The 26965-nt window shown below is 35.0% G+C and overlaps 2 protein-coding genes across 5 annotated transcripts; one reads left to right on the top strand and one right to left on the bottom strand.

Annotated features, from left to right (window-relative positions):
• Window positions 1–5968: 5968 nt before the first annotated feature.
• On the top strand, window positions 5969–12628 carry LOC131157619 (NAC domain-containing protein 75-like). Of its 3 annotated transcripts, XM_058111906.1 has the most exons (7): window positions 5969–6230; window positions 7032–7416; window positions 7697–7874; window positions 8164–8729; window positions 9455–9760; window positions 10167–10286; window positions 11753–12628. In XM_058111906.1, exons 2-7 carry the CDS (start codon window positions 7294–7296, stop codon window positions 11852–11854), a joined length of 1395 nt encoding a protein of 464 aa, XP_057967889.1. In that variant the 5' UTR covers window positions 5969–6230; window positions 7032–7293; the 3' UTR covers window positions 11855–12628. The 3 variants fall into 3 exon arrangements, with proteins under 3 accessions (XP_057967889.1, XP_057967891.1, XP_057967890.1); XM_058111908.1 differs by having other exon boundaries at window positions 6063–7416; window positions 10170–10286; XM_058111907.1 differs by lacking the exon at window positions 5969–6230 and having other exon boundaries at window positions 7001–7416.
• A 5889-nt stretch (window positions 12629–18517) lies between these two features.
• LOC131157094 (phosphatidylglycerophosphate phosphatase PTPMT2-like) lies at window positions 18518–26889 on the bottom strand. 2 transcript variants are annotated; one of them, XM_058110977.1, is made up of 7 exons: window positions 26582–26889; window positions 26228–26491; window positions 20422–20544; window positions 19588–19681; window positions 19387–19469; window positions 19154–19243; window positions 18518–18989 (listed from the first exon to the last, which is right to left on the bottom strand). In XM_058110977.1, exons 2-7 carry the CDS (start codon window positions 26420–26422, stop codon window positions 18732–18734), a joined length of 843 nt encoding a protein of 280 aa, XP_057966960.1. In that variant the 5' UTR covers window positions 26423–26491; window positions 26582–26889; the 3' UTR covers window positions 18518–18731. The 2 variants fall into 2 exon arrangements, with proteins under 2 accessions (XP_057966960.1, XP_057966961.1); XM_058110978.1 differs by having other exon boundaries at window positions 26228–26889.
• Window positions 26890–26965: the final 76 nt, after the last annotated feature.

A 26965-nucleotide genomic window follows, 5' to 3' on the forward strand; every position in this document is an offset into this window, starting at 1 on the left:
CCCTCTTATTGTATTGTATCATGTATGTTTGAATTGATACAGAGACAGGTTAGGTTACTATATTCACACCTGGGACCCATCTGCGGGTTTGGGGCGTGACACATGTGGTCAAACACACTTTCATTAGGGTAGTGTTGGGGTTAGTAGCACACTATGATATGCATCTGGAACAAATGGACATGAAGATAACATTTCTCCATGGTGATTTGGAGGAGCAGATCTATACGGTACAACCTAAAGGATTCGGTCAACCCAGGAAAAAGCATTTAGTTTGCAAACCGAAGAAGTCTTTTTATGGGTTGAAACACTCCCCGAGGCAATGGTACAAACATTTTGATTCCTATATGATCCAAATAGCCTATAGAAGGTGTGAGTATGATTGTTACGTGTACGTGAAGAATCTTTATGATGGTTCTCTCATTTTCTTATTACTATATGTTGATGACATGCTAATTGCTGTGAAGGACATAACTAAGGTAAATCAGTTGAAGACTCTGTTGAATAAAGAGTTTGACATGAAAGATCTTGTTGTAACCAATAAGATACTTGGGATGGAGATTCGTCGGGACAGAACTGCAGGGAGATTGTGATTATCTCAGGGCAGTTATAGGGAGAAGTTGTCGAATAGGTTTAGCGTGACTAATAAAAAATTGGTATGTACACCTTTAGCAAATCACTTTGAATTGTCTACCGCTGAATGCCTAAGGACGAATCATGATATCTGGGACATGTCAAAGGCCCCATATGCTAGTGTTTTGGGGTGTTTAATGTATGCTATGGTATGTACAAGACCGGACCTAGCATATGTAGTCAATGAGATGAGTAAGTTTCTTTTAAATCTAGATATAGACAATATTGGAATGTTGTAAAATCAATTTTTAGAGTATCATGTACGACAAGCAACAGAGTAATATATCAGTTGTAGGGTATGTTGATGCAGATTATGCAGGAAATTTGAATGATAGAAGATCTACAATAAGGTTTTTATTTACCTTTGTGGGAGGACCTATTTGTTGGAGATCCATGGTACAGTCTCTGGTGGCATTATCAACAACTAAGTCGAAATATATGGTAGTCGCTGAAACTGCAAAGGAAGCATTGTGGCTTACTAGTTTAGTCAAGGAGCTGAGCATACAACAAAGTGGAGTTGAGCTGCATTGTGGTAGTCAAAGTGTCATCTTTTTGGCGAAGAATCAAGTGTATATATCATGCTAGAACCAAACATATAGATATAAGGTTCCACAGGATCCAAGAATTGATATCTTCTGGTGAACTTGTGCTTGATAAAGTTCACACTTCTGAGAAAGCAGTGGATTTCTTGACGAAGCCGGTTACCACAGACAAGTTCAAGCATTGCTTGGACTTGCTTCATGTCTCCAGTTGCTAGAAGGGAGACGGTCCCAACTTAATATCCCAACGTCAAGGTGGAGCAATGGGTTTATGTTTTCAATTTCTCCTAAGGGGCATATATTCGCCAAGGTGGAAATTGTTGTGATATGTGGCTCACATATTGAGTGGAAGACATGCACAAAGAGAAAGAACGATGGTAATGAAGATGGTGAAGTCAGCCAAGGGAAACCATCGACAGTAGCCCTGTAACTGTCAAAGGTTTGGCCCAGTTTCATAAATAATTTACATTATGTTTGAAATCGTCAACGATATGTCCTTAAACCGTCGATGATTTGGCTCGGGAATCCAGCGCATATTTTTAAATTTTGAATGAGGGGCGTTAAGTTGGTTGGGGTTTGGAGGGAGAGCGTCCAAGAACTTTATTTATATGTCAATTATGATGTATTTGTAATGGTTGTTCGTGTCTTTGACACAAGGTAGTAAGAAAGATTGTCGATTGCTCCCATGGATGTAGGCATTGCCGAACCACGTAATTCCTTTGTGTATTTTGTTATTGCTTCATATAATTTGTATGGTTGTGTTGTTCTGTATTTTACTATTGGGTGCTGCGTTTGTTTGATCCGATATTCCGCTGTTCAATTCAATTACCACAACAAAGTTTGTATTATATTTTGAGTTCTTGAATTCCAAAGTGATGTAATATTCATGCATTAATAAATAATAAAGTACGTGCTTCTTTTGAGATCATTGTCTACTTTGTGTTACAATCTATGGCTTTGATATTATTCATGGGAGGTTGTCTTTTCAAGAGAGACGGAGAGAGAAGTTCTCCCAAATTGTCATTCCGGTGTTTTTTTTCAAACTGCAATTAGACTTGATCCCCTAATGTGAGTGTGTAAGCAACCTATCAAGAAAATGATAAGTTCAATTCAAAAGTCACACAGATTGGGATTTTAAGTGAGATATCAAATCCTGTCAATAATTATTTTGAAATTAATGGTTCAAAGATGAGTTAAGATTTAGATTGATTACTTGCAGATAAAAGACTCGTTGAGTGGGATACACAAGGGCAATTTTGAAGGAAAAGTTCTCATTTTTAGAAGTTAATTTTTTGTATTTAATTACTTGTCTTATTTCATGAGAGGTAGTAAGAGCATTCTAAAACACAATCAATATTGTTTTAAACCATATTCAAGCTTTAACATCCTATTCATTTACAAACAAAAAACACAAAAAAAAACATTTAAAAAGTGTTTAGCAAATCATTTGTATTAAGGATTATGGAAGTGAGTTTTGATGGAGGAAGATTGGAAAAGTTTACTGACAATTCTTGCAACTTTAGTCGAGTCTCCAAATAATTTCCAACCAATAAAAGGTATTTCTCTAGTTCCAATAGTATCGTTACTCATGATACTTTGTACATATTGTGGAATTGTATTATAATCATATCTTGTGCCCTTGCATTTTGTACATGGAAGTTACGATATGTGTGTGCATGCGCGTGCGTGCGCGCGCACGTGCATAGTCTGTGTTTGTATTCATTTTAGTTGCACCAAACGCATGGATCTCGCTCCTCACTATTCCATGCAATGTTATAGGTCCCACCAAGTGTGTATTGTGTACAAAGCCAAGATTTGTACAAATGTAAAGTTGTAATGAATTGTGTGAACATCTTGTAGGTTTGTCCCAGGCAAGATGAATCAAGACCATTGTTATGACAGATATGATAAATGCAAATAACTAATGAATTCTTCCATATTTATTAATTAACAAATCGGGACAAAATCAAAAAGAGAAGAAATTTTTTTGTTTACCTACTTACTCAAACATTCTTTTTTAGCGCTTAATTTCCTACTACATAAAGTTATAAATTAAAAAATTAAAACTACATCAAAATGTATAAAACATATAAAGATAGGACTAAATTAATATCACAAACTCTGATGAAACTCTTTATATCCTACAATAAATCAATTAATTTGGAGGATGTTGGTTTATTCACCGGCTTGTAAGGACAATTTTGTCTAAAATATTTTTGAATAAATTATTCATGTGTGAACATATAAAAATAAGACTAGATGATGCTAATCCATTCAATTTAATAGTATATAACTTGTTAATAAAAGTATGCTTTAGAACTAAAAAGATGGTGTTTATTAAGGAATTTTAGCGTCATTTTTAAAAGTTTATGATAGATAGATAGTCGAGAGCGTCTAAAAGGTTTTTTTTTTTCTTTTCATTTTCATTGGTAAATGACATCGATAATACCATTATGCAAACCTCCTTTAACGATTCTCACTATACTCGCATTCAACTTATTTATTTATTTATTTTTAAACAATTCTAATGTATCCCTTCCCCTTAATATCTTTTTAATTTTCTTGTACAAATTAAAAAATAAAATTTATCAAATTTGGTACAAGATAGCTAGAAGTGATAGTTTTCCCATAAGATATTCTATCTTGTGCATATAAATGCCCGCAAATGCATGAACCCAAATGATGTCTTAATGGGGATATTTCATCTGCAATATTATGCATGCAGAATACTAATACACTTATTTTATTAGGATTATTTATCAACCATATATACGTTATTCTTCGGTACATCGGAATTTTAATCTTGTAAAGTGAATATACATTTATATGTTCAAAATTAAATTAAAAAATTTATGGCACATGTGGAGAATCAAGAGTCCAAGACCATAATATATACAATATTATGTCATAACATTCCTAGCTAGCTGGATTGGTCAATAGTCAAATTGTTGATAATCTTAGCAATCCGATTCTCTCATTCCTTTGGACAAAAAGGCAATGGGAAATCTTATTAGTAAAGTATGTTTGCAAGTTGAATGGTTTTGGCCGCATGATTTATTCATTTCTTTGGAGATATTTACTTGAGGGTATATATTCTTCTATTTTCCTATTAGATTAGACCACCTCCCTTCAACAATAATGATAATAAAATTAAAGACTACTCTTTTACCTTTAAATCGGATAAAGACTAGTGAAGAAAGATTGTCTTGTCTCGTAAGAATTCAAATCAATTGTTTTTTAAAGAACATTTCACTAGTTAAAAACTCTACATTAGAAGTCTTAATTCCGAATTTGTGAGAGAGGGCAAAGGAGTATGGAATGGGAAATGCCTTAACTCATCTCAATGTGAGCCTTCACTAGAAAGAAAAAAAAATATTCAATCCACTAATCCTAGAGTACAATGTATGTATTTGAATACATTCAAGTGAGAGATATATTCTAATATGGCTAGGTTTCAAAAGGAAGTATTACCCTCCTTGGGTGTTGTGTCTCGAGAAGCACTGAACCCCATATCCAACTTTTATCTTGCCAAGTTGCCTCCTAATTAAGATACAACCCTCAAAAATCTTAACATTTGTTGGGTTTAAATGGTGTCAATACACGGTTTTTATTTGGTCCAAAAGGTATATTATCATGATGTCTTGCGGTTGATAAGCTACAAATCTTGCGAAAAGTATTCCTTGAAGGACTAACACTGAAAATATGAGGCTGAAAATAAGAGTAATCATGGCCTTTGTTTGAAAAGCATCTTCTATAGTGTCTATCCATCATTTTATTTTTGGACTGCTAAGAGAATTGCTATAAACGTGAATTATTGTCATAATCTTAGACTTAGATATAAGATTGTTTTCCAAGGTGGGTCCAAATATGGTGGGGTCCTAGCTCACTCCTAGGGAATCCATTGTATGAGCATGAAGCACACAAGGAATTAAGCCAAAAGTGAGGGCATAAATAAATTTATAAATATATTAAGCTAAAAGAGAGAGAGCATTGTTTATTTTTTTTTTTAAAGGGAAATAAACAAATACATCCAAAAAAATGACTTGCCGTATTTATATATATGATGCTTCTTGTGGAAGGCACCTAATATTTTTTTTAATTAATTTATGAAATTCAGTACAAGGTAGAATGAATTAGCTAGGAAGAGGGGTGGTGGTGGTCCATCATGTGTACTGCTCATTTGCCTTGCATATCAAGCAACCCCTCTTCCTAATTCATCTCTCCCTCTCTCTCTCCCCCTCCCTGTTCCTGCAACATTCATGGCAAAAGAATCATGATCACCACTCCCCAGCTCAAAACCCATGTGAGTCACTAGTTCTTTTCATCTTTTTCTACCTTCGCTTCATTTAATTCTCTCTCTGCCTTCAATTTCTGCCTTTTATTTTTTTATTATATATATATATATATATATATATATATATATGCAAGCAAAATCTAGCTACCACTACCCCTTCTTCTCTCGGTTATGTGCAGTTCGGAAAAGTATATACAATTATATATAAAAATAAAAACTCTCCTTTAACTTATATTAGTATACCAGAAAGAAGATCTTTCCTTGACTGCAACCCCTGCAAATATATATATATATATAAAATATTTTCAGTTGATTATATATAGTCTGTTAATTAAGAAACTCAAAGTGGGTTTTGTTTTGTTTTTGAGTTTTTCTCCCTCCCTTCCCTAATTTCACTTTGTTGATTTCGCTATCCAAAAAACTAACATTAGTTATATGTATTTCGTATAATTTTTTAATATAATAATATATATGTAGAGAGAGAGGGAGATGGGGGGGGGGGGGGGTGCTTTTGAGTGTGTGCCCATAGCAACAGCTGTGAAGGCCGTTTCATACTTTTGCTTTAGTACTAGCCGGTCAAGCCTCAAAGCCTTTACAAAAAACCCAACTGCAGGTTTCTCTCTCTCTCTCTCTCTCTCTACAGAGCTAGCTGCCTGCCAGCATACACATACAGACATCATCAACATGGCGCTACTTGAATTAGCAAAGCGATAAGGCTTAAAAGTTCATGGCGAGATGGAGTATATGGTATGGTATGGTATGGTAAGGTATGCAGTTGGGTATTTATATGAGGCTACGATGGATATGAGGGGTTCCTGGATTTCTTTTTAGCTTTTGTTGTTTTGTTAGCAGTAGCAGTACTAGTCTTTGCTGCTGGGCTGGGCTGGGCTGATTTCGGTTAAAGTGAGGAGGTAGAGAGGATTTCCTGGGTGTTTTACTTGCTTAAAGCTACCTGGTTTTGCACCTATCTCTTCCCTTCCCACCGTTTCTTTCTTTCTTTCTTTCTTTTCATTTCCCTGCCCCCTTCTCTACATACCCACCTTTCCATCCACCTTCACATACTTACATACATATGTGTGTATATATATATATATAAATATGTATACATGAATTCTTCTGTTTCTTTCTTCTTCCTCCTCTTCTTCTCCAAGCTAGCTAGCTAGCTTGGGGAATATTTCCTCTTTTGGGTATATTTCCCATCTGAGTTTAACTATTTTAAATGCATTATTTCATTATTTTAGCTATCTAGCTACCTTTTATATTGAATTTGAATTGGAAATTATATGTATAAGTGTATGTGTATGTGGGCGGGTTAATTTGTGCGTGTTGAAGAAGCTATAATCTAGTTAAGTTTTGTTTCAAATTTTATGATCCTTAATGAATCTTTCATTACTTCGAGGCTGATTCTTCTTGATGCTTCTCTGATCAAGAATACATATATATTCATGAGTGCGTTGATGTGTGTGTGTGTGTTTTTTTTTTTCTTTACTTGGATTTTGAGGGTTATGGAGGCCCATCCTAACATACCCATCAACTTATTTTCATTTTTTTTTTTTTCTGGTCAACAGAAGATCGGGCAGTCTTAATCAAACTGATTTTGCTTCATTCTGCAAAAGGGTATTGCCTTAAATCAAAGCTTTCAGCTTGAGATCGATCGAGAGGGTTCATCAATTGGATCATCAGCTGCTTGCAGAAGAGTTCTACGGGAAAAACTCTAAAGATGAGATTACTATAGCAGATTTTAACTAAAGGAAAGAAGACATATAAGGTCTCTTTAGTACTTTGGTTGAATTGAAAGAGCGAGAGAGCTATAGATATCTATATAGAGCCATGAACAAGAATCAGTTGGGTTCCATCAGCAGCTCTGAACTCATTGATGCAAAGCTTGAAGAGCATCAGATGTGTGGATCCAAGCAGTGCCCTGGTTGCGGACACAAGCTCGAAGGAAAGCCGGTATGTAAAAATTGGATAAAATTCAAATCAGCTTCAAGAGAAATTAAGAATCCAAAATAAGAATCAAACATGACAAAAATATTTGTTTCTTGTCGTCATTAAATATGTGCCTAGTTAATTGAAACTAATATTCGATACTAATTATATGTTAAATCTTTCTTTTTTGTCAAAAGAGTTTCTCTTTTTAGATTTCCTTTGTGGGGGTGAATTTCTTTTCTTAATTTCCTTTTTTTTTCAGATTTGAATTTTTCTTGAATTTGAATGTGCGTTAATTTTGCAGGACTGGTTAGGTCTGCCAGCAGGTGTGAAATTTGATCCAACTGACCAAGAACTGATAGAACACCTTGAAGCAAAGGTAGAAGCCAAAGACTCTAAACCCCACCCTTTGATTGATGAGTTCATACCTACAATTGAAGGAGAAGATGGGATTTGTTATACCCATCCTGAGAAACTTCCAGGTCTGACATTTATACATTCACATCATCATTATCCTCATCCTCTCTCTCTCTCTCTCTCTCTCTCTCTCTCTCTCACACACACACACACACACATTATTCAATGTTAGGTTTTACCATATTCTCACTGTATATGAAATCAAAGCAATTACAACAACTAAAACTTCATGAATTCTAGGGTTTGTTTTACTATATACGTATCCCACATTGTCATGTAGTTTGTTGCACCTAAGCCAACCTAACTTTGATTTTAGCAATGTTCACTTTTTTTTTTTCCTTCTTCTTCTTGCAGGGGTAACAAGAGATGGCTTAAGCAAGCACTTCTTCCACAGACCATCCAAGGCCTATACCACTGGAACAAGAAAGCGAAGGAAAATTCAAACCGAATGTGATCTGCAAGGAGGGGAGACACGGTGGCACAAGACAGGAAAGACGAGGCCGGTCATGGTGAATGGCAAGCAAAAGGGGTGCAAGAAAATCCTAGTCCTCTACACAAATTTTGGGAAAAATCGAAAGCCTGAAAAAACCAACTGGGTGATGCACCAGTACCATCTGGGTATGCTTGAGGAAGAGAAAGAGGGAGAACTCGTGGTTTCGAAGATATTCTACCAGACACAGCCGAGGCAGTGCAACTGGTCCGATCGAAGCGCAACAACTGGCGAAGGAAACAGTGAACTGATAAGCCGAAGAGATAGTGGGAGTGGGAGTTGTTCTTCCAGAGAAATAATCACACAGCGGGATGAATTGTCTGGAGCTGGGGTTGGTGCTGCATTGTCAAGTACTTACAGTGCCATGGATATTCAACAATTGAAATCTGATCATTTCAGCTTCACCCCGTTTAGGAAAAGCTTTGATGAGGTACGCACATTTAGCTTATAAATTCATTCCTTTGCTATATTTGGAAAGATCTTGAATTTTGGATTTGTATTGAATTTGAATAAAATAAAATATAAAATTATATTAAAATTTATCCACACTTAAATCCAAAATTAAGGTCTGAAATTCATGTTCTCAAACGTATCATTAGTCTTTTCTATGTATATCTAACTAAATTTTTATATTTCTTAGACATGCATTCAACAATTGACACCATAAAATAACCACAACAAATATAGCTTTACTTCCAATGTGTCCTCCAGCTTTTAAATCCTGAGATAATAAACTTTCATCCTTTTAGACCACATGCAAAAATTTATGTTCTGTGCGGAATATTTAGTTCATTTTGTAGATTTAGTTGCATTTTTTTTTCAGATTTCAAATAAAATAAATGACAGTAAAGGGGGAAGAACACAAAAAAAGTTTAAGGGTTGCTTTTGGAAATTCTAGTTAATTGCTTGCATAGACAGCATGACAACAACACAGAACTCACTTGATTATCACCGTCAGCTAACTAATACATTTTTACCCACCAAAGGCCAAAAGAGAAAAAAATAATTGCAATGAAAACAATACCCAAACTAAAAAGAGAGGAACAATAGAAAGAAAAAGGAGAATTCATCGAAGGGGGTGCTGTTAGCAGGACATGGACAAGCTAGCAAACTGTGAATGATCGATCATGGGGTGTTGGGTGTTTGTTGGTGCAGGTGGGCATAGGAGAGGCTTCAACAGGAAGGGAGCCCCCGGCACCGGTGATGGGCGAAGAGCACGAAATGCGTGAGCAGAGAGCACATCATATGACACAAGACCAGCATCACCACCACCACCACCACCACGGTGGCAGCCACCATCATCACCACCAGCAGATCGCGACGACAGCCTTCCACATCAGCAGGCCTTCACTCCCCATCTCCACCATCATCTCTCCACCTCCCCTTCACCACACATCCATCATTCTTGATGAGGACTCTTACCATGTCTCCAGAATAATGCTCCAAAATGAAAATTTTCAGGTAATCATTCAACCAAACCTCATTTTATTTTTTCCCTGATAACATATCAATACCAACTAAAATATCGATCCATATGTAACTCGATACTAAGTTGCACTTCCACATTATCTGTGAACAAGTTTGCTGGGTACCAGCACTAATGCACTGAATCCCATCAAAATTCCGCAGTTAAGCCCCTTTCTAAAATTTTTATAACAAGTTTGTTGGGCAAGATTTTTTTTTGTTGTTTTTTTGCTTTTTTGTTCTTTTGGGGGGAGGGGGAGGGAAGGTTCTACACGGTGTCGGCTGATTTGAGAACAAATTAAAATTAAATTATTTTCTTGTGCTTTGTTGTCCTTGTTTTAGACATGATGATTTAGATGATCATGCTTTTGTTTTTAAAAAAAAAAAAAATGAATAATTGTAGCAGCAGCAACAGCAACAGCAGCAGCAGCAGCAGCATCATAAACCAGTGGGTGGAAGGTCTGCATCTGGTCTGGAAGAGCTCATAATGAGTTGCAGTAGTACTCCATCGGATATCAAAGAAGTAAGTGTGAGCTTTTTGACCCTGAAATCCACGAGCATTGTGCATCATAATTCTAACCCCAAATATTAAAAACAAAATAAAGAAAAAAAGAAAGAAAGAAAGAAAAAGGTGGTGAGCAAGAGGATCAAAAGGAACACTTCATATCTATTTCTTTATTCTTATTATTTAAGTTAAAGACAGAAACCCATAGAACCCCTTTTCTTTTTCTCTTTATCCCTTTCGTTTCTTTTTTCTTGTTTTGTTGGTTCTGATTTATATGTAACACACACACACACACACACACAGAATACTGCTTCTGCTAATTATTAAGATTTTTTTTTAACACACACAGAATACTGCTTCTGTTAATTATTAAGATTTTTTTTTTTTTTTAAAAAAGGAAGAGGAATATCTAGGAAAACAAAAATCTAGCTTGCTTAAACAGAAATTAGAAAAAAAATTTAATTTAAATTAGTCACATGAAGATGGAGAACATGCACATGTTAATTTCAGGAATAAATAATGCTAGAATATTACTGAAACTGGTAATTATGAAGTAAGAATTGGGTATATACGTGATAGATTAATTGTCAAAGCTTACTCTTGATTACCTTTCAATAATTCTTTTTCAAAAGAATATATATATATAGATTGACAAAATTAATTAGGATGCTTGAAGATATGGAGAAATATTTAAAGCAGGAAATGTATGAGAAAATCAGAAGCCGCCATTTGTGGAAGTTGGAAGATCTCCCCTTCCTTTTTTCTTTTCTTTTTTTTCTTTGAACAAGAAAAGAGGATAGAGAGCTATATATATAGCTAGCAGTGTAAACTCAAACTGAAGCCTAATGAGTCTTTTTCTTAATTAGGCTGTTCCAAATTCCAAAACTGGAAAGAGCAGTATCAATCCCAACTGCATGGGCTTCGAACAAAAGAAAAAATGATGAACTAAAGGGCAGCAAACAGGAATGCTTTTCCTCTGCCCATGTGTCATCGTGCACTCCAACCTTATATAGCATTAGCACCACTATATCATTAATATTAATAATAATAAACACTAGTTATTGATGGATACATAATTATAGTATTATTTCAAAAAGAAAAGGAAACACAATGCCAAAAGGTTGTCTCTTGTGTGTCATTTTTTATTTTATTTTATTTTGATAGCCAGATCGTACTTCTATTGTTGGATTTTTATCTATAATTAATCAAGCTAATTAAAAGTTGGCCTATAATTCGCTCAATGCACTTTTAAGGTAAAAAAAATGAGTATATGTCAAAATTTTAAATAATATACATTCCGATGGAAAAGTATTTTAGTTGTAACCCTAAAACCATTTAGCATAGAAATAGATTAATTGTGGGAAAATATAAAAGGGCATTGTTAATATTAATTTAAATCAGTATTGTTATTGCATGTTGTTTTGATAATAATATATATAAAGATGTATTAATATAGAAGTTTGGGAATGAATGAATGCATGCAGGAGACAGCGACAAATATGACAAACCCAGTACAGGAGGCAGAATGGTTGAAGTACTCCTTCTGGCCAGACCCTGCAGCTGACAACTCGGATCATCATGGGTAGAAGCGAAAAATATTAGAAGACATCAATTAGTAATAATAATGAACCCAAAACCCTTACAGACGACAGACACACAACAAATTAAACATCATTATTATCATCAACATTTCTACTTGAAGCCCTTCCTGATCCGATCATCACTCACCCATGCATGCCCATGCCCCCATGTTCTTCTTTTCAGAAATTGAAGCTAGCTAGCTGGAGCCCAAGAAATTAAACATGCATATCTGTTAGCTTGTTCTCCCTACTTTTCTTTCTTCTTCCTTTGTTTTTTTTTTTTTTCTCATCTCCCGGGGCCGGGGGGGGGGGTGCCCAGCAGAACTAACCGTACCAGAAACCCATGTCGAAGAGAGAGAGAGAGAGAGAGAGAGAGAGAGAGAGAGAGAGAGAACAAAAGGAAAAAGAAAGAAAAGAAAAGAAAGCAGCAGGAAAGGCTGATCTAGCTCTACTGACAATAGAAGGAGAACCAAAGACCCAAAGCAAATCCGCCTGCCTATATCATGCATGCATCAAAATCATCACCATTTTCATTAAATTACACAGTATTTTCCCTCTTTATGTTCTAGCCTTGCTTAATTAATTGTTATTAATTTGTTTATTTTTAATCCTTTGTACGTATAGCTTCTTTTTTCTCTTAATTGTATTTCTTTTTATTCAATTAAAAGGGAATATACCACAGGTTTTGTGCAAATTGCAAACAGAAATTAAGTACTATTTGTTAACTGTAACTTTGTTAATTGTAATATTGTTGTTAATTAAGTTGCTCTTTATTGTGAATTGGGGTCTTCCTTCCTATTTATATATAGAAATGAAAACATGTCACCAATTTTTTTGTTAAATTTTTTAGTTTTAATTTATTGTTGTGGTTGACCTGCATTGCTTATAAATTTATCTACTACTTCCTTGATTCATTCATATGTATGTATGTATGTATAATATAATATACTTTTTTTTTTTTTTAAAGGAGGGCGACACTACCGTTTATTTATTGATAAACCCTCACTTTTGGCGGAGTAATACCGTGGTTACAAAATAATCAAAGGGAGAAACAAAAGACAAAACTATGAAGGTCTCCCAAATAACAACACCAACATTGAGCCAAAATAGGATTACAAGTCCAATCAAATCAAAACAAAACAATGACTTACAAAACAAATATCACGCAACAAAACAAATAAAAGATAAACAATATAAAGCATAGACCAAAACTAATAGGAAATCAGTTAAACATACCTCATATAAGTCGTACACATTTTCTCCAATTTATATAATTCATTGATAACTCTCCCCCTAGCACCTTGACGAGCAAAGGCATCTGCCACTTTATTTCCTTCTCTATACCAATGTTTTATCGAAAAGTCTACTCCCTCCAATAAACCAATCAGCTGCTCCCAAAAATCCCATAAATACCACAAGGAGCACCTACTTGATCTTATCTAATTTACAACAATCTTCGAATCACATTCAATATCAATACTAGTATGACCCAAATGTTTGCAAATTTTTATTCTCTTCAACACAGCTCTCAATTCAGCTTCATTATTTGAACAAGAACCAAAATATTTTGAAAAACCAAACACAAAAGAACCTATATATATATATATCAACTTTTAAACTTAGCTTATTTATGGCTATAATTAATTGATAATATATATTTATGTGTTGATAGTTGGATACAATCATATTATAGTCCTACATACCCATGTGCATAGACAGGATATGTGATGCGATTTGTCAAGGTAAGGTCGGCTTAAATCAAGGATTCTATTTGAAAAAAAGAAAGAAAAGGAAAATAAGGAAGAAAATCATTTTTCTTTATATTTTCCTTCTCTATTAAATATTATCAAAAAAGAAATTTTATTTTGATAAGATTAGAAATTAAGAAAATCTATTTATTATTGATGTGAAAAATTAAAATTGTGATCATAGATTTGGTAGTATTTTTAAAATTTTCTTTTGCACTTTTCTTATAATTAAACATAAGAATATGGATTCCTTAATATTTTCATTTCCTTTCCCTAATATATTCTGAATTCTAAATGGGATCTAATTATTTTTTATTACTAATTATTGCTTATACATGGATATTTAAGAGTTCACATAGATTTTCAAATTTGAAAATGAAAAGAACTTCATCTTGCCAAAGAAGAACAAATTTAGTTACTCATTTAATTGATGGCTAAAATTTCCAAACATTGATAACTTGAGGGGAAAAAAATTATGTGTATTAATATTGTACTGATGTCATACAATATTACTTCTATATAAATCAATAATTGATTTAGTGATTTCTAAATAGGGGTATTTTTTGTTAAATCAAAATTAAGGAATTTTTAGCATTTCGTACAAAATTATCATTTTTTATGTGGGAAATATACACGTTAATAGCCAAAAAATTAACTTTAACATGACTATGGACATCTATCACAGCACATTTTTTTGGAAAAAACAAAGTTGAATGAAAGAGTATTTTTGTATATATGATGATAATAAAAAATAGATGTTCATGTTAATATATATATATATATATATATATATATATATATAGATATATATATATATATATATTGTTAGAAATTTGATCATACCTGGCTAACTTTTTCAAGAATTGACATGTCAAGTAATGAGATAGATTGAATTGGAATGGCAGTAACATCTGAAACCACATTTTAATTTTTCAGTAGCTCCCGCTCTCTGGTCTGTGCTTTTTTCATGAGGGTAGTTCTTTATTGCTTTATTCCAGATTCCATTTTTTTTTTTTTTTTCCTCAGCAGCAGATGAAGAGTAGAGTAGAGATGCCCATACACAGAGAGAGAGAGAGAGAGAGAGAGAGAGAGAGAGAGAGGAAACGTGCATGGCATCTAGCTAGCTTTTGGTTCATGGGGAGGGGGGGGACGTGCATGAAATTAAAATAAAGCAGCAAACAAGTTGAGGGCTCTGATGAGGCAGCTAGGAGCTTCATGGTAGTTTCTGATCTAAGGGAATAAAGATATATATAGAAGAAGGAATATAAGAGGACAAGAATAACCTTTAATTTGAAATCATCATCATCATATCATTCATTTTCTCCTTATTCTCCTCAGATGCATATAGATATATAGAGATAACCCCTTTATACCTTATTTATTACACATTGAATTCTTACTCCAACTTCTTTTTTGTATGTATGTATATATGCATATGGCCAATGTGGATTCAGTATCAACGCCCCAATTAATATATATTTTCAGACATTGTGTCTTACCCCCCATGGCATGCTCTAATCATATGATTAGTTTCAGTGTTAAGAACGGACAAGGGACTGAGAGATCTTGAGTTCAACTTTCCACAGGATCTTCTTTTTTTTTCCTTTTTTTTTTTTGGTAAATGATGACGGCACCTGTTTTCTTTATTAGAAAACTTTTCACTTATGGCGGAAAAATACCATGAATCCATGGGATCACTTCTGAATTATTTGGTATTGATTGTGGAGGGCGCGATCAATGTGTCTAGAATTTGACAAAAAGACAAGGTCCAGAAAGGTTCTGATCACCCAAATTCCCAATCATATATTAGAAAAAAAAAAAAAAGGACTAAGTTGCTTAATACAAGTTAGACAATAATTATTTATAAGGCTTCTTTGTGTATAAATATACATGTGTATACATGTGTATATTGTCTCAATGCTTCTATACTAATTGAATATTTATACATAAATGTACATGGATGACCCTAATTGTATAGCCATTAACATAAAAGTCGCAAGAAGCTAGCTTGAAGGGTTTAAGTTACCTAAGAACTACATACATATATATATTGAATTAAGTAGTCGGTATTGGTAGGGTCATTGTACAAGGTGGTATATATATATAGTAGGAGTAGGTAGGAGAATCCATAAGACACCAAGATGTGTGTGTGTGTGTGTAGGGGGAAATGTTTTGGCTTTTGTCACATACCAATGTATGTATTTGTTTAGGCACAACGATAAAGTTGTCATCGTGTGACGTGAAGGTCATGGGTTCGAGACGTGTAAACAGTCTCTTACAAAAATATAAGGTAAGGCTACATATTATAAATTCATTGTGGTCCGCCCCTTTTCCAGGCCTTGCATATACAGAAGTTTTGTGCACCGGATTGTCCTTTTAATTTATATATAAACAAACAAAAAAGGGAAAATATAAATGTAAAAAGACGTGGAGGGTACTGGAAGGATATTATATATAAATAAAATTTGATGTGTGGGGGAAGTGTCACTTTCCACATGCAGTGGGAGAGATAAAAGTATGACATGTCTTGTTCACCCTATAAAGGTGATATTCAATTCTCTCTCTCTCTCTCTCTACATTCAAAAGCATCATCATCTAAAATCTTCCAATGCATATATATGAATGTAGAGAGAGAGAGAGAGAGAGAGAGAGAGAGAGAAAGCAATTGTTAGATTTGTGGGTAAGCAGATTTGGTCCCATAAAGAAGTTGCAGGAGGAATGGTGTAGTGCAAACGGGAATATCACAACATGGCTACCTATATATATCTCACCTTTTCTGGATTCTCTCTCACAGTACCCCTCACCTCCCCCTCTCCCTAATTAACCAACCTGCTATGCTAAAAGCTCATTAGTTAATTAAGCTGCTTTTTCACCTTGCTACAAACCCACCCTACAAGTATATTAGAAACCCTTCCTCTTCTCTAAAATGCATGCCACACTGTAGTACCGCTTATTGGGTTATTAAGCTGCTTTTCAGCCAAATGGGTGGAAGCCAGCCCCGACCTCTTAAATCAGATGCCACTGTACTACTGTAGTACTGCCAGAGTTTTTGAAGCTCCTTCAATTCAATTCATGTACATTCTCATATTGGCAGAAATCTCAGTTAGTTTCTTTGTACTCGCTTACTTTTTCTTTAGGGCTGCGCGCCTCATGACTTCTTGGTACCATCACCAGCCTGAGAAATTAATTTGGGCAATATACTTCCAATTTCTCTGCTACAGTATGTGGGAATGGCCCAGTTAATGTGAAGCAGTATTTGTGTCATTTTGGCAAAGAAAGTTAAAGCTTCTCTCCTTTTAGGACAGCTGCAGAGAGGATCCACTGATTTGGGACCTGGGGGTCCTGTGAGTCGCCACAATTTTTTTTCTTGTTTTGGAAATTTGTTGGGTTTTCAACCCTCGGATATTTCTTTGCTGTACAAGTGTACGATGATCAAAACGCAAAGGTCAATATGAAGGACAATACTCCTAGGTCGATCACAAGGCTCCCTACTCATTACCGTATCATAACCTAACCTAACCTAACATTTACTTTCCATGCAAAGAAGTTAGTGACTAACCAATCACAAAAGAACAACCTTACCATTGATTTAATAAAATTCATGACATTTATAGGCACACAAATCTACAGCTGAAAATAGAAAAAAAATTTTCTTAAAATAAAAAGGAGTAATCATATAAGATTGTAGGAGGTGTAATTCTTTAAAATTCATATAATTTAAAATTTACAATCTAAATTCATATTCCTAAATGTGTTGATGGATTTTATTTTTCTTATTGTCCTTGTTGGTATGATAGTGATATCAATTTTCAAAAAGGATGTTGCTTTAATGAAAAATTAAGATGAAACAAAGAAAAATGTAATTGATTTGGCTCAGTCCGGTTAGTTACCAACATGAAAAGAATTTTTTTCATAGGAGTACAAAGATTCAGATATGAAGTTAAAGAGGCACATGAAATTAATAGCAAGATAAATATGTGCAAGCACGTGTGTGAATGTGTATTGTAAGAGAAATAGCATAAAATATTTTGTGGTTTATTTGAAAATAGAATATATTTTATAGTTTTAAAAAATAAAAAGTTTATGGGCATAAATATCCCATCATAAAAGTGCACACATTTTCAAAACAAACCTTTGATACCTATTTATGATTCACTTTGGAATACTGTATGATGAGCGTTCAAGCCCACAAAAAATTTCCATCCTGCAAGAATGGCAATGGCATCCCATTTGCAGGCATGTGATTTTCTGAATCATGCACCTGGTTACTGTTTCCTACAATAAGAATGGTGCCACATCAAGCCCTCAACTCAAAACGCACCTATTATAGCATCGAGAGAACTGACCCTGCAAAGAAGGGTGGAAGGTAGGGAGGGATCTGAAGTTGTCCAAATAATCAATCGCATGGAACAAGCTCTGCCTTGCTACAAACACACTTGAGCAGGCATAGCAAATCTGGAATGAATGCAAGAAAAATAGCAGGCTTGACCTTTTACATCTTGCTCAAGCAATTGCTGAAGGGATGAGGCTTGTGAAACAATTTGAAAGTAGACTACACGTAAAACAAAACCCAAAGAGCAAGAGAAAGGCACACGACCAAAGTTCTAACCACCCAATTCAATCAAGCAGATGAACCATAACATTCAACCTCTTAACATCTGATGATAACTGAGAATATAATGGCCACATAAATCAGTCCTAAAAACTGGCCCTGCGCAGAGGCATAGTGAAGCTTCTGTTGAATTGTGAATCTGCTTGGTTCTGCTTTACCCATCTTCTCCGGTGCTTTGACCCACGCTCCATAAAAAAAATGAGAACACCTTCCCATCACAATGACTCAAAATTCTTCAAAGGTGCAAAAAGTGAACAATACATGCTTTATCAGTAGCTAACTACAAAATCAGATGCAAAAATAATGTACAAGTAGAACCGTATATCATTCTGACCCATCAAGTGTTTATACAAACACTGAAAAGCTCTACATTTTCTTTTTTCAATCTTTACCAGTTCATCCATTTTCCCTCTCTTAAAAACAATGTTTCCGAAAGCAAACAAAAAATTAATACCCATTGACCCTTATTTCCTGATGTTATTTTCTGCACAAGCAACTGCCACATAACTGCAAATGAGGGTGCTTAGCAAGCACGTGCCTCCGGAAGCAGCCTAGCAATGGGTCCACAACCACCAGTAACTTTCAAAGATGCAAAGAGGCAGGACAACCTAGCCATCATTGGTCGAGCCCTAGCTGTACGGGGTACAATCGCCAGCTGACCTACATAATCATCGCTAGTGCCATGATACCCTTCAAGGTCGGCTTTGGTTATCAGGACTGCATCCCCTGAGGGTGAGCATGCAGTACTAGTTGGCTGTCGCCTGTTGAATTCTTGAACTGCCTGCTTATTGTAATCATAATTGTGCATGCATAGAATGATGAGAAAAAAAAAATTCTGCAAGGACTCTTTTGACTGTATGAAAGCATAATTATGATAATCATTTTGAAAAAAAAAAAAACACATTGACTATATTTAAAAAATTGAAGGACCTATCACTGAGTTACCTTCCACTGGGAAGGGGCCAAGAGCACCCGAGGCCTTCTGGACCGCACATATTCCAGGGCAGCAGCAGGTGTCATCTGCTTATACTGCACCTGCAGAACATGAAAATTTTATTAGCCACTTTCAATAACATTCCAATTAGCAAAACAGGCTCAAAATCTAAATCTTCAACTACATGGATAGGCGAATATTTTGCAACAATAATAAGCTTCCTATCCAAGGCTTAGAACATTACCAAATAGCAAAGCACAATTGTTGTGCTCCTGCCCCGCCCTGCTTTACAGTGAACATAAGTAGTTCTACCACAGGATGCATTTTCTGTGGACACAAAAAAAGGAAATAAAAACGATAAAGGAAACCGTAAGTCAAAAACGCAACATATTATCAAAGAATCACAATATACTAGCAGAAATAATGTCAAAGAAGTTTTTCTCACTGTGGATGAAGTCTACAGCTTGACTAATATCCACAAATGATGGTGCAAAAAGGTAATCTCTTGTGGGAATGACAAGGTGGTCTATCCCATTAGCCTGAAAACCATTAAAAGAAATTCAAAAAAACAAATTATTTGAATCTAAAAAAGAGGATTAGATGTGCACATTCAGTATCCCTTTAATAAAATCTCAGGACATAGTGACTCAACGACTATCTCTTCATTTATATGGCCACCACAACAGACTCGGGAAACATTTAGAGAGAGGGACTCAATTAGAATACAATATTTTTAGTCCCCAAAAGTTTACTATAGATATTTGAACACCTCAAGAAATATCAAAATTAGATATTTTCTTTTTTTGTTCCCTTCTTCCTTTTGCTCTATGGCCCCAATTGATAACACTCTAACAAGAAAAATCCCCATGGCTAAAGCCCTAGCGCCCCACACACTCCCCTAACAATCCTTGCAAAGTAGACATATATGACGTCTTAGCAAGAAAGGGATAACGCTAGGTTTTATTCATGCATAGTCAGTCATTACAAAGGGTTACAATCAAGGGTTTGAATAATATCTGCATTTGAAAAAACAATCCATTACAATTGTATCAATGGCCTTACAATCACAAAACAGTCATATCACTGCTAAGAAAATTCAAAAGAACTTTGACTGTTTAGGACAGCAAACTTATGTCATGTGTGCATATATCGTAATTTACCCTGCCAAACAGTCCTAATTCAAAATATATGTATATCAATAACTAAAGCTCAAAAATGAAAATGTTTTATAAATAACAGTAAAAAATTACGAAACGAGCATGATATAAAAAGCACTCACTAGGTACAGAGATGTTGGAACCAAAGTTTCATATGGCTCATTTAGAGTGATGACGCCACCAACACCAAGCTGCTTCAACCGTGGAACGTCTTTAGGGAATGGAACTGCACCCAGCAGAAGAAACTGGAAAGTATAGAAAAACAGAAATAAATCAAGAACTTCAGAAAGGAAATATTACAATAAAAAAGTGCTTTGCTGGAAATGGAATATTGTAGGGAAACAGAGGAAATTGAAATTTATATATTTAAAATTTTCAATGTTTGATATCCAAAAATCTCTAAGCCTCCACATTCGACTAGTCAAACACAACTCTTCTACGTCACCATTTCATCAAAATCAAAACAGCACGAACACATCAAAATTTAAGGGGGATTTTGGTCCTGGCTTTATTTTCAGTTTTTCGCTTTCATTGCCAAACCAAGACAAAATTCGAGAAATGCATTTGTTTGTGTTTCCCATTTCCAAAAGGGTGAAAATGCAGCAATGCATTGCATCAAAAAGAAAGAAAGAGCAACTTATTAAAATTAGAAAGAAAGAAAAAGTGATTTCCGAAAATTGCAGCAACAAGTTGCCACAGGAGCGTGGCTAGATGATAGCACAAATTAATAATTATATATTAATAAAATTAAATATATTGTGCACTGCAAATATTAAGTTTATGGAACACTCTCATCCAATAATCCAATTCGAAACTCATGCACCTTCTACTTATTTTATAGAAATTCTCAATATATCATTTTTTTCATTGTACATATTAAGGCTGCAGACAAGCCCAGCCATGCACGAGCTATTATTTGGTGTGCAGCTCAACAATGGCCTGTTCATTAATATAGATGAGTCAACTCGAGCTTAGATTCCAATCTTAAAAATAAACAAGCAAAAGCTTGAGTTTGATGATACTCTCGCCAAGCTTGCAAGCTAGCTTGGTTAACTAGCTTGCAAGTTGGATTGTTTGAAAATTAATAGACCTGTTTAATAGGCTTATGAGTTAGCTAATTTTTTTGTACATAGAATCAAACATTGACTTGTTTATTGGCTCAATAAGAGACTCAATAACTTATATATTAGGATTAGAGCAAATTTTAAATTGACACTATTTTACAAAAACATATTTTTAAAACGATCTTTTCTTTAGTCATTATTAATCACATATTCTTATTTATCTTTTAATTTATTTTTTATCTTTAGTCATTATTAATCACATTTTCTTATTTATCTTTTAATTTATTTTTTATTTCATAACATAAGAGAGGAAAACAACACAACAACAACAAAACCAAGCCTTATTCCCACAAAGTGGGATCGGCTATATGAATCATTTTCCGTCAATTTATGCGATCATGGACCATTTCTTTTGATAGATTCAAGGATATTAAATCCTTACTCACTATCTCTTCCCAAATTATTTTGGTCTACCCCTACCCCTTCTACTGCCCCCCACAGTAACTAAGTTACTCTTCCTCACAGGTACACTATAAGGCCTACGTTGCAAGTGTCCATACCATCTGAGTTGTCCCTCCTTTATCTTATCTTCTATAGGAGCTACACCTAACTTACCATGAATATGTTCATTCCTTAATTTATCTTTCAATGTTATACCACTCATCCATCTAAGCATCCTCATCTTGGCAATTTTTACTTTTTGAATATTATATTTCTTCGTCACCCAACATTCCGATCCATATAACATAGTTGGTCTTATAGCTGTCTTATAAAACTTCTCTTTCAATTTTAAGGGTATTCTACAATCACATAGCACACTTGAAGCACTTCTCCATTTTACCCAACCTGCTTTAACTCTATGCATTACATCATATTCAATTTTTCCTTCAACTTGCATAATAGATCCAAGGTATCTAAATCTGCAAGTGCTATTTATTTCTTCATCATCAAGTTTAACTTTGTCTCCAATATTCCTCCTATCATTACTAAAATTACATTTCATATATTCTGTTTTATTTCTACTTATCTTAACGCCTCTAGATTCCAAAGTTTCTCTCCATAATTCTAACTCAACCTTTACTTAATCCCTAGTTTCGTCAATTAATACAATATCATCTGCAAATAACATACACCATGGAACCTCCTTTTGAATACTCTTAGTCAACTGGTCCATCACTAAAGCAAAAAGATAAGGACTCGAAGCAGATCCTTGATGTGCACCTATGGTAATTGGAAATTCTCTAGTTTCTCCATCTATAGTCCTTACACTAGTCATTACTCCATCGTACATATCCTTAATGATATCAGTATACCTACAACATACACTTTTTTTTTCTAAACCCACCACAGAACTTCCCTAGATATCCTATCATATGCTTTCTCAAGGTCAACAAATATCATATGCAAGTCCCTCTTCTTTTCCCTAAACTTTTCCATTAATCTTCTTAAAAGATAAATAGCTTCTGTGGTAGATCTCCCAGGCATAAAACCAAATTGATTTTCTGAGATCTTCGTTTCTAACCTTAATCTTTGTTCAACTACTCTTTCTCATAGTTTCATCGTAAGACTCATAAGTTTAATTTCACGATAGTTATTACATAAATATAAAATATTACTGTAAATGAACGAAATCATTTGCTTGTTTACATTAATGATCAATTTTAGGTTTAACTAAAGCTTATTAATAAACAATGAAGATTTTTTAACAAGTTTAGACTCGGCTTGTTTAAGATCACTTATAAATGATCCGAATATGAACAAGGCTGAGCTTGGCTCACCCAAAGCCCATGGTTTAACAAGTTGAGCTAGAGGTCAATCTTAAAGCTCGTTTATTAAAACAAGTTAAAGATCGGCTCCGCTCGACTCAATTGCAGCCCTAATTCATGTCAACAAGTTTATTATTATTTTCAAAACCCCAGCACTTGTTGCTAACAAATTATCTTACAATGTGCCAATGCATGAAAACATGCATTTCAAGATAGTGAACATGTTGTTAAAGTATCAGATAAATGTTTGAAGAATATCCAAGGAGTGTCACTTCGTTGGTGCCCAATATAGACATGCACCCTTGTAGAATTGTTGGTGACTTGGTGCTAATAGATGCAGATCCATCCACCACAGCATGTTCCCCAATCATTAGCCACCACCGCAAACACCTCTTTAGTCTCTTCTACCTGCCACCAGCCCAGTCCCTCCACCATCACCAACACGCCAATCCCACAGCCCCATGAATGGCGGACACAAGATTTATGCTTTACAAGGACAAAGTATATATCATGTTTACAAAGATAAATTTATGTTAAATCTTAAGGTAGTCCATGTACTAGTAGGTTACATCTATTTTGGCCCCTATACTTTTTATTAATACATATAATAATTTGTACTTAAGTATCGCAATTTTAGTGAATCTCGCTGAGGCATTACACATATCATTATTAGTGGATATGATTCTAGCTTTAAGAAGAAGAAGAAACCCACAAGTTTTAGCCATGAAGCGGTCATGGGTTCTCATTGTGGTTTCAAGTTTTAAAGCGAGACATAATTATCATAAAATAATTTCAAAATTTATATATACCCTTTTCATAATATAGGGTATAAGGGTCCCTCTGGTGGCCTGACTAATCCACATTATTTTAGATGTCAACTTTAACTGAATAAAATTTATTAGTATTAAGTCTTTAATTGTACGAAACAAAAATATAGGGATTAAAATAGATTTCAGCTAGTAGAAGTATCAATATATATATATTTCAGCTAATCGTAAAATGACTAACTCGTTATTTGCTCTATAAATTAAAAAGTGAAATCAGGGGGGAGGGGGCAAGTTTTATTTTATTTTGTTAAAAAAAGGGAGCTAAATTAAGGATAAAACCAAAATTAATGTCTTAATATAATTATAGAAAAAAATTAATAAGGCTAGGGGCGAATTCCTGTCCGCCATGGCCCCCCTTCACCTCTCCCAGCCACAATTTCCTGTACCTAACATCCTGAAGCCCTGCAAAGGCTAGAACCCATATTAATGTGGATGTGTTTCTGGTCAATTATTAAATCAAATCATCACTCATGTAATACAATCATGTCTTGCAAAAAAAAAGAGCAATAGAATGGTGATCTAGCTTTAGTATTGCCAAACTCGAGTTTTCATTACTCTTCTTTAACCAGTATCTGCCTGTAAACACAAACAGAGAGATAGACTCCTGGATTAAGGGGATAATAATAATAATAATGATGATGATGATGATGATTTCAATGTTTGAAGTTCAATTTAAGTTCTACTTTTGTTTTCTATTTTTGTTTCTAGTTTCCCTTTTCTGTATTTTTTGAAAATGGTACCAAACATCCCCCGGGAAAATGAAAGACACTTTGTGTTTGCAAACAAAAAGAGGCAAAAAACGAAGAAGTATGAACACATTTATAATTCTACCCTGAAAAGGCTAATTAACAGATAAGGAATGATTTTCAAAAGCATTAGCAATTTCCGCTCTTTTAGTACGTAACGCTTCCTCAAATGAAGTGCGTTTTGAAATGCCAAATAAACCATAGAGCCTGTCTCATCTGTAAATTAATTGCTTGCACCTTCAAGATTTTTCAATAAGCATTCAATTATGTTCAAAAACTTTCTCCTTGTAAAACCTTTATTTTTATTTTCTCGAGGGAAATTTTACCAGAATTCATGTATCCAAAAACAAAAGATGAGTTCCCCCTCCCCTCCCCCCCCCCCCTATTAGAGTTGTTAGTTTGTTAATTGTTAGTTTTGTTGTTAATTTGTTAGTTGTTGATTCAGTTGTATTTTTCATTTTATATACTAGTCTAAATACTAGTATAAATAGCATTGTAAACTAATCTTCTTTTACCAATTCTGGAATAATACAGTTTATTTATTTAACATGGTATTAGAGCATTCTCCGCTAATTTTGGAAATTTGCTAATTGTGCTCCAAGTGTTCGAAAAAATGACACAAAGGAGTTGGTGATTCACAATGGAACCTGAGTTTTCTATGACATTTTGCTTCTATGGCAATTTCGAATTGTGCTACAAGTGTTCGAAAGAATGACACAAAGGAGCTGCTCGTGGCAGTGAAGCCACCACCGATCTGGTCTCAGTCACCGGCAATGAAGCCAGTAGTTACTGATGTGGCAAAGAAGAAGCCGACACTAGCAACAAAATCAAAGTCTGCAAAAGGCATCGAATGAGACAAAGGTGAAGGCTCCAACCAAAACAAAGAAGGCCAAAGCTGCTGAAAACCAAAACCTGTAGCAAAGCCAAAGGTTGTGGCAAAGCCAAAGACGAAGCTGAAGGACAAGCCGATTAAAGCATTAAAAATATCAACCAGGACTTCGCCGGGGAAAGAAAGTTGCAGCTCCGAAGCCTGCTGCAAAGATAGCACCGGCTAAGGCAACTTCTTCAATGAGTGCGAAGCCCAAGAGTGTGAAATCTAAAAATAAAAATAAAAATCTGTAAATTTGCTGATTTTTGTGGTTGTATTTGGCATTGCAATCAGATTTTGATGCGTTATGTTTGTTTTTTTTTTTTTACCGCAAGATGGAGATGTTAAATCTTTATTCCCCATCTCCATCTTGAGGGGGTGTATTAGAGTTGTTAGTTTGTTAATTGTTAGTTTTGTTGTTAATTTGTTAGTTGTTGATTCAGTTGTATTTTTCATTTTATATACTAGTCTAAATACTTGTATAAATAGCATTGTAAACTAATCTTCTTTTACCAATTCCGGAATAATACAGTTTAATTATTTAACACCCCCCCCCCCCCCAAGAACCAAGAACACAGGAAAACAAATCACCCATTCCTACTTCATACACAGTTCACGAAAAACATGCTAAGTTAACACAGGAAAATGAATAAAAACCTGGTCGATCTCGTCCCACCATCTGAACTCAGCTTGAATCTTGTTCCGAAACACATTATACAAAAGGGTCGGATAGAACAGGATCCGAGCTCCCGCTCCAACTAACGCCCTCTTCGCATCGACTCGGACCATTTGTTTTCCATGCTCGCATACCGCACTGTCTCTCTCAACATCCACCACTTCTTCGATCTTCATGTCAAAAATCAAGCTTTGCCCAAATCCCGAGGGGTAAAAACCACACCGATTTGTAAACCCTAAAATCAACTACAATTCCGATGGCATATAAAGATGGACGCATTCACTGCAAGAGAAACCCTAGAACAGTGGAGCTTCTGTAGATTCGAAATTTTTTACCTGAAGAGGCAAAAATTGGATCGATCGAGTGGGTGAAAGCAGGATTCTCGCGTGCCTGAACACTATATTTGGCGTCTTCTGCAATATACTTTGAAAATGGGAAAGTCTAGATGAGATTCGCCATGTCTGAGACCCGAATTCAATTCATGCATCGAATATGGAATTGAATCGGACATGAGAGAGAGAGAGAGAGAGAGAGAGAGAGAGAGAGAGAGGCAGAGAGAACAGAAAGGGAGCGGAGTTCCCGAGTCAATGCATGTAAAGGAGGATGGATTGTTGCATGTGCCCTTTGAATGTGATCTATTTACAAAATTACCTACAGGAGAAAGGATATGATTATCAATGTGGTTTTCCGGGAATTGTGTCCTCCATCACGGGCCCGTA

This window comes from Malania oleifera, chromosome 6, assembly GCF_029873635.1.
Source record: "Malania oleifera isolate guangnan ecotype guangnan chromosome 6, ASM2987363v1, whole genome shotgun sequence".
Lineage (NCBI taxonomy): Eukaryota > Viridiplantae > Streptophyta > Magnoliopsida > Santalales > Ximeniaceae > Malania > Malania oleifera.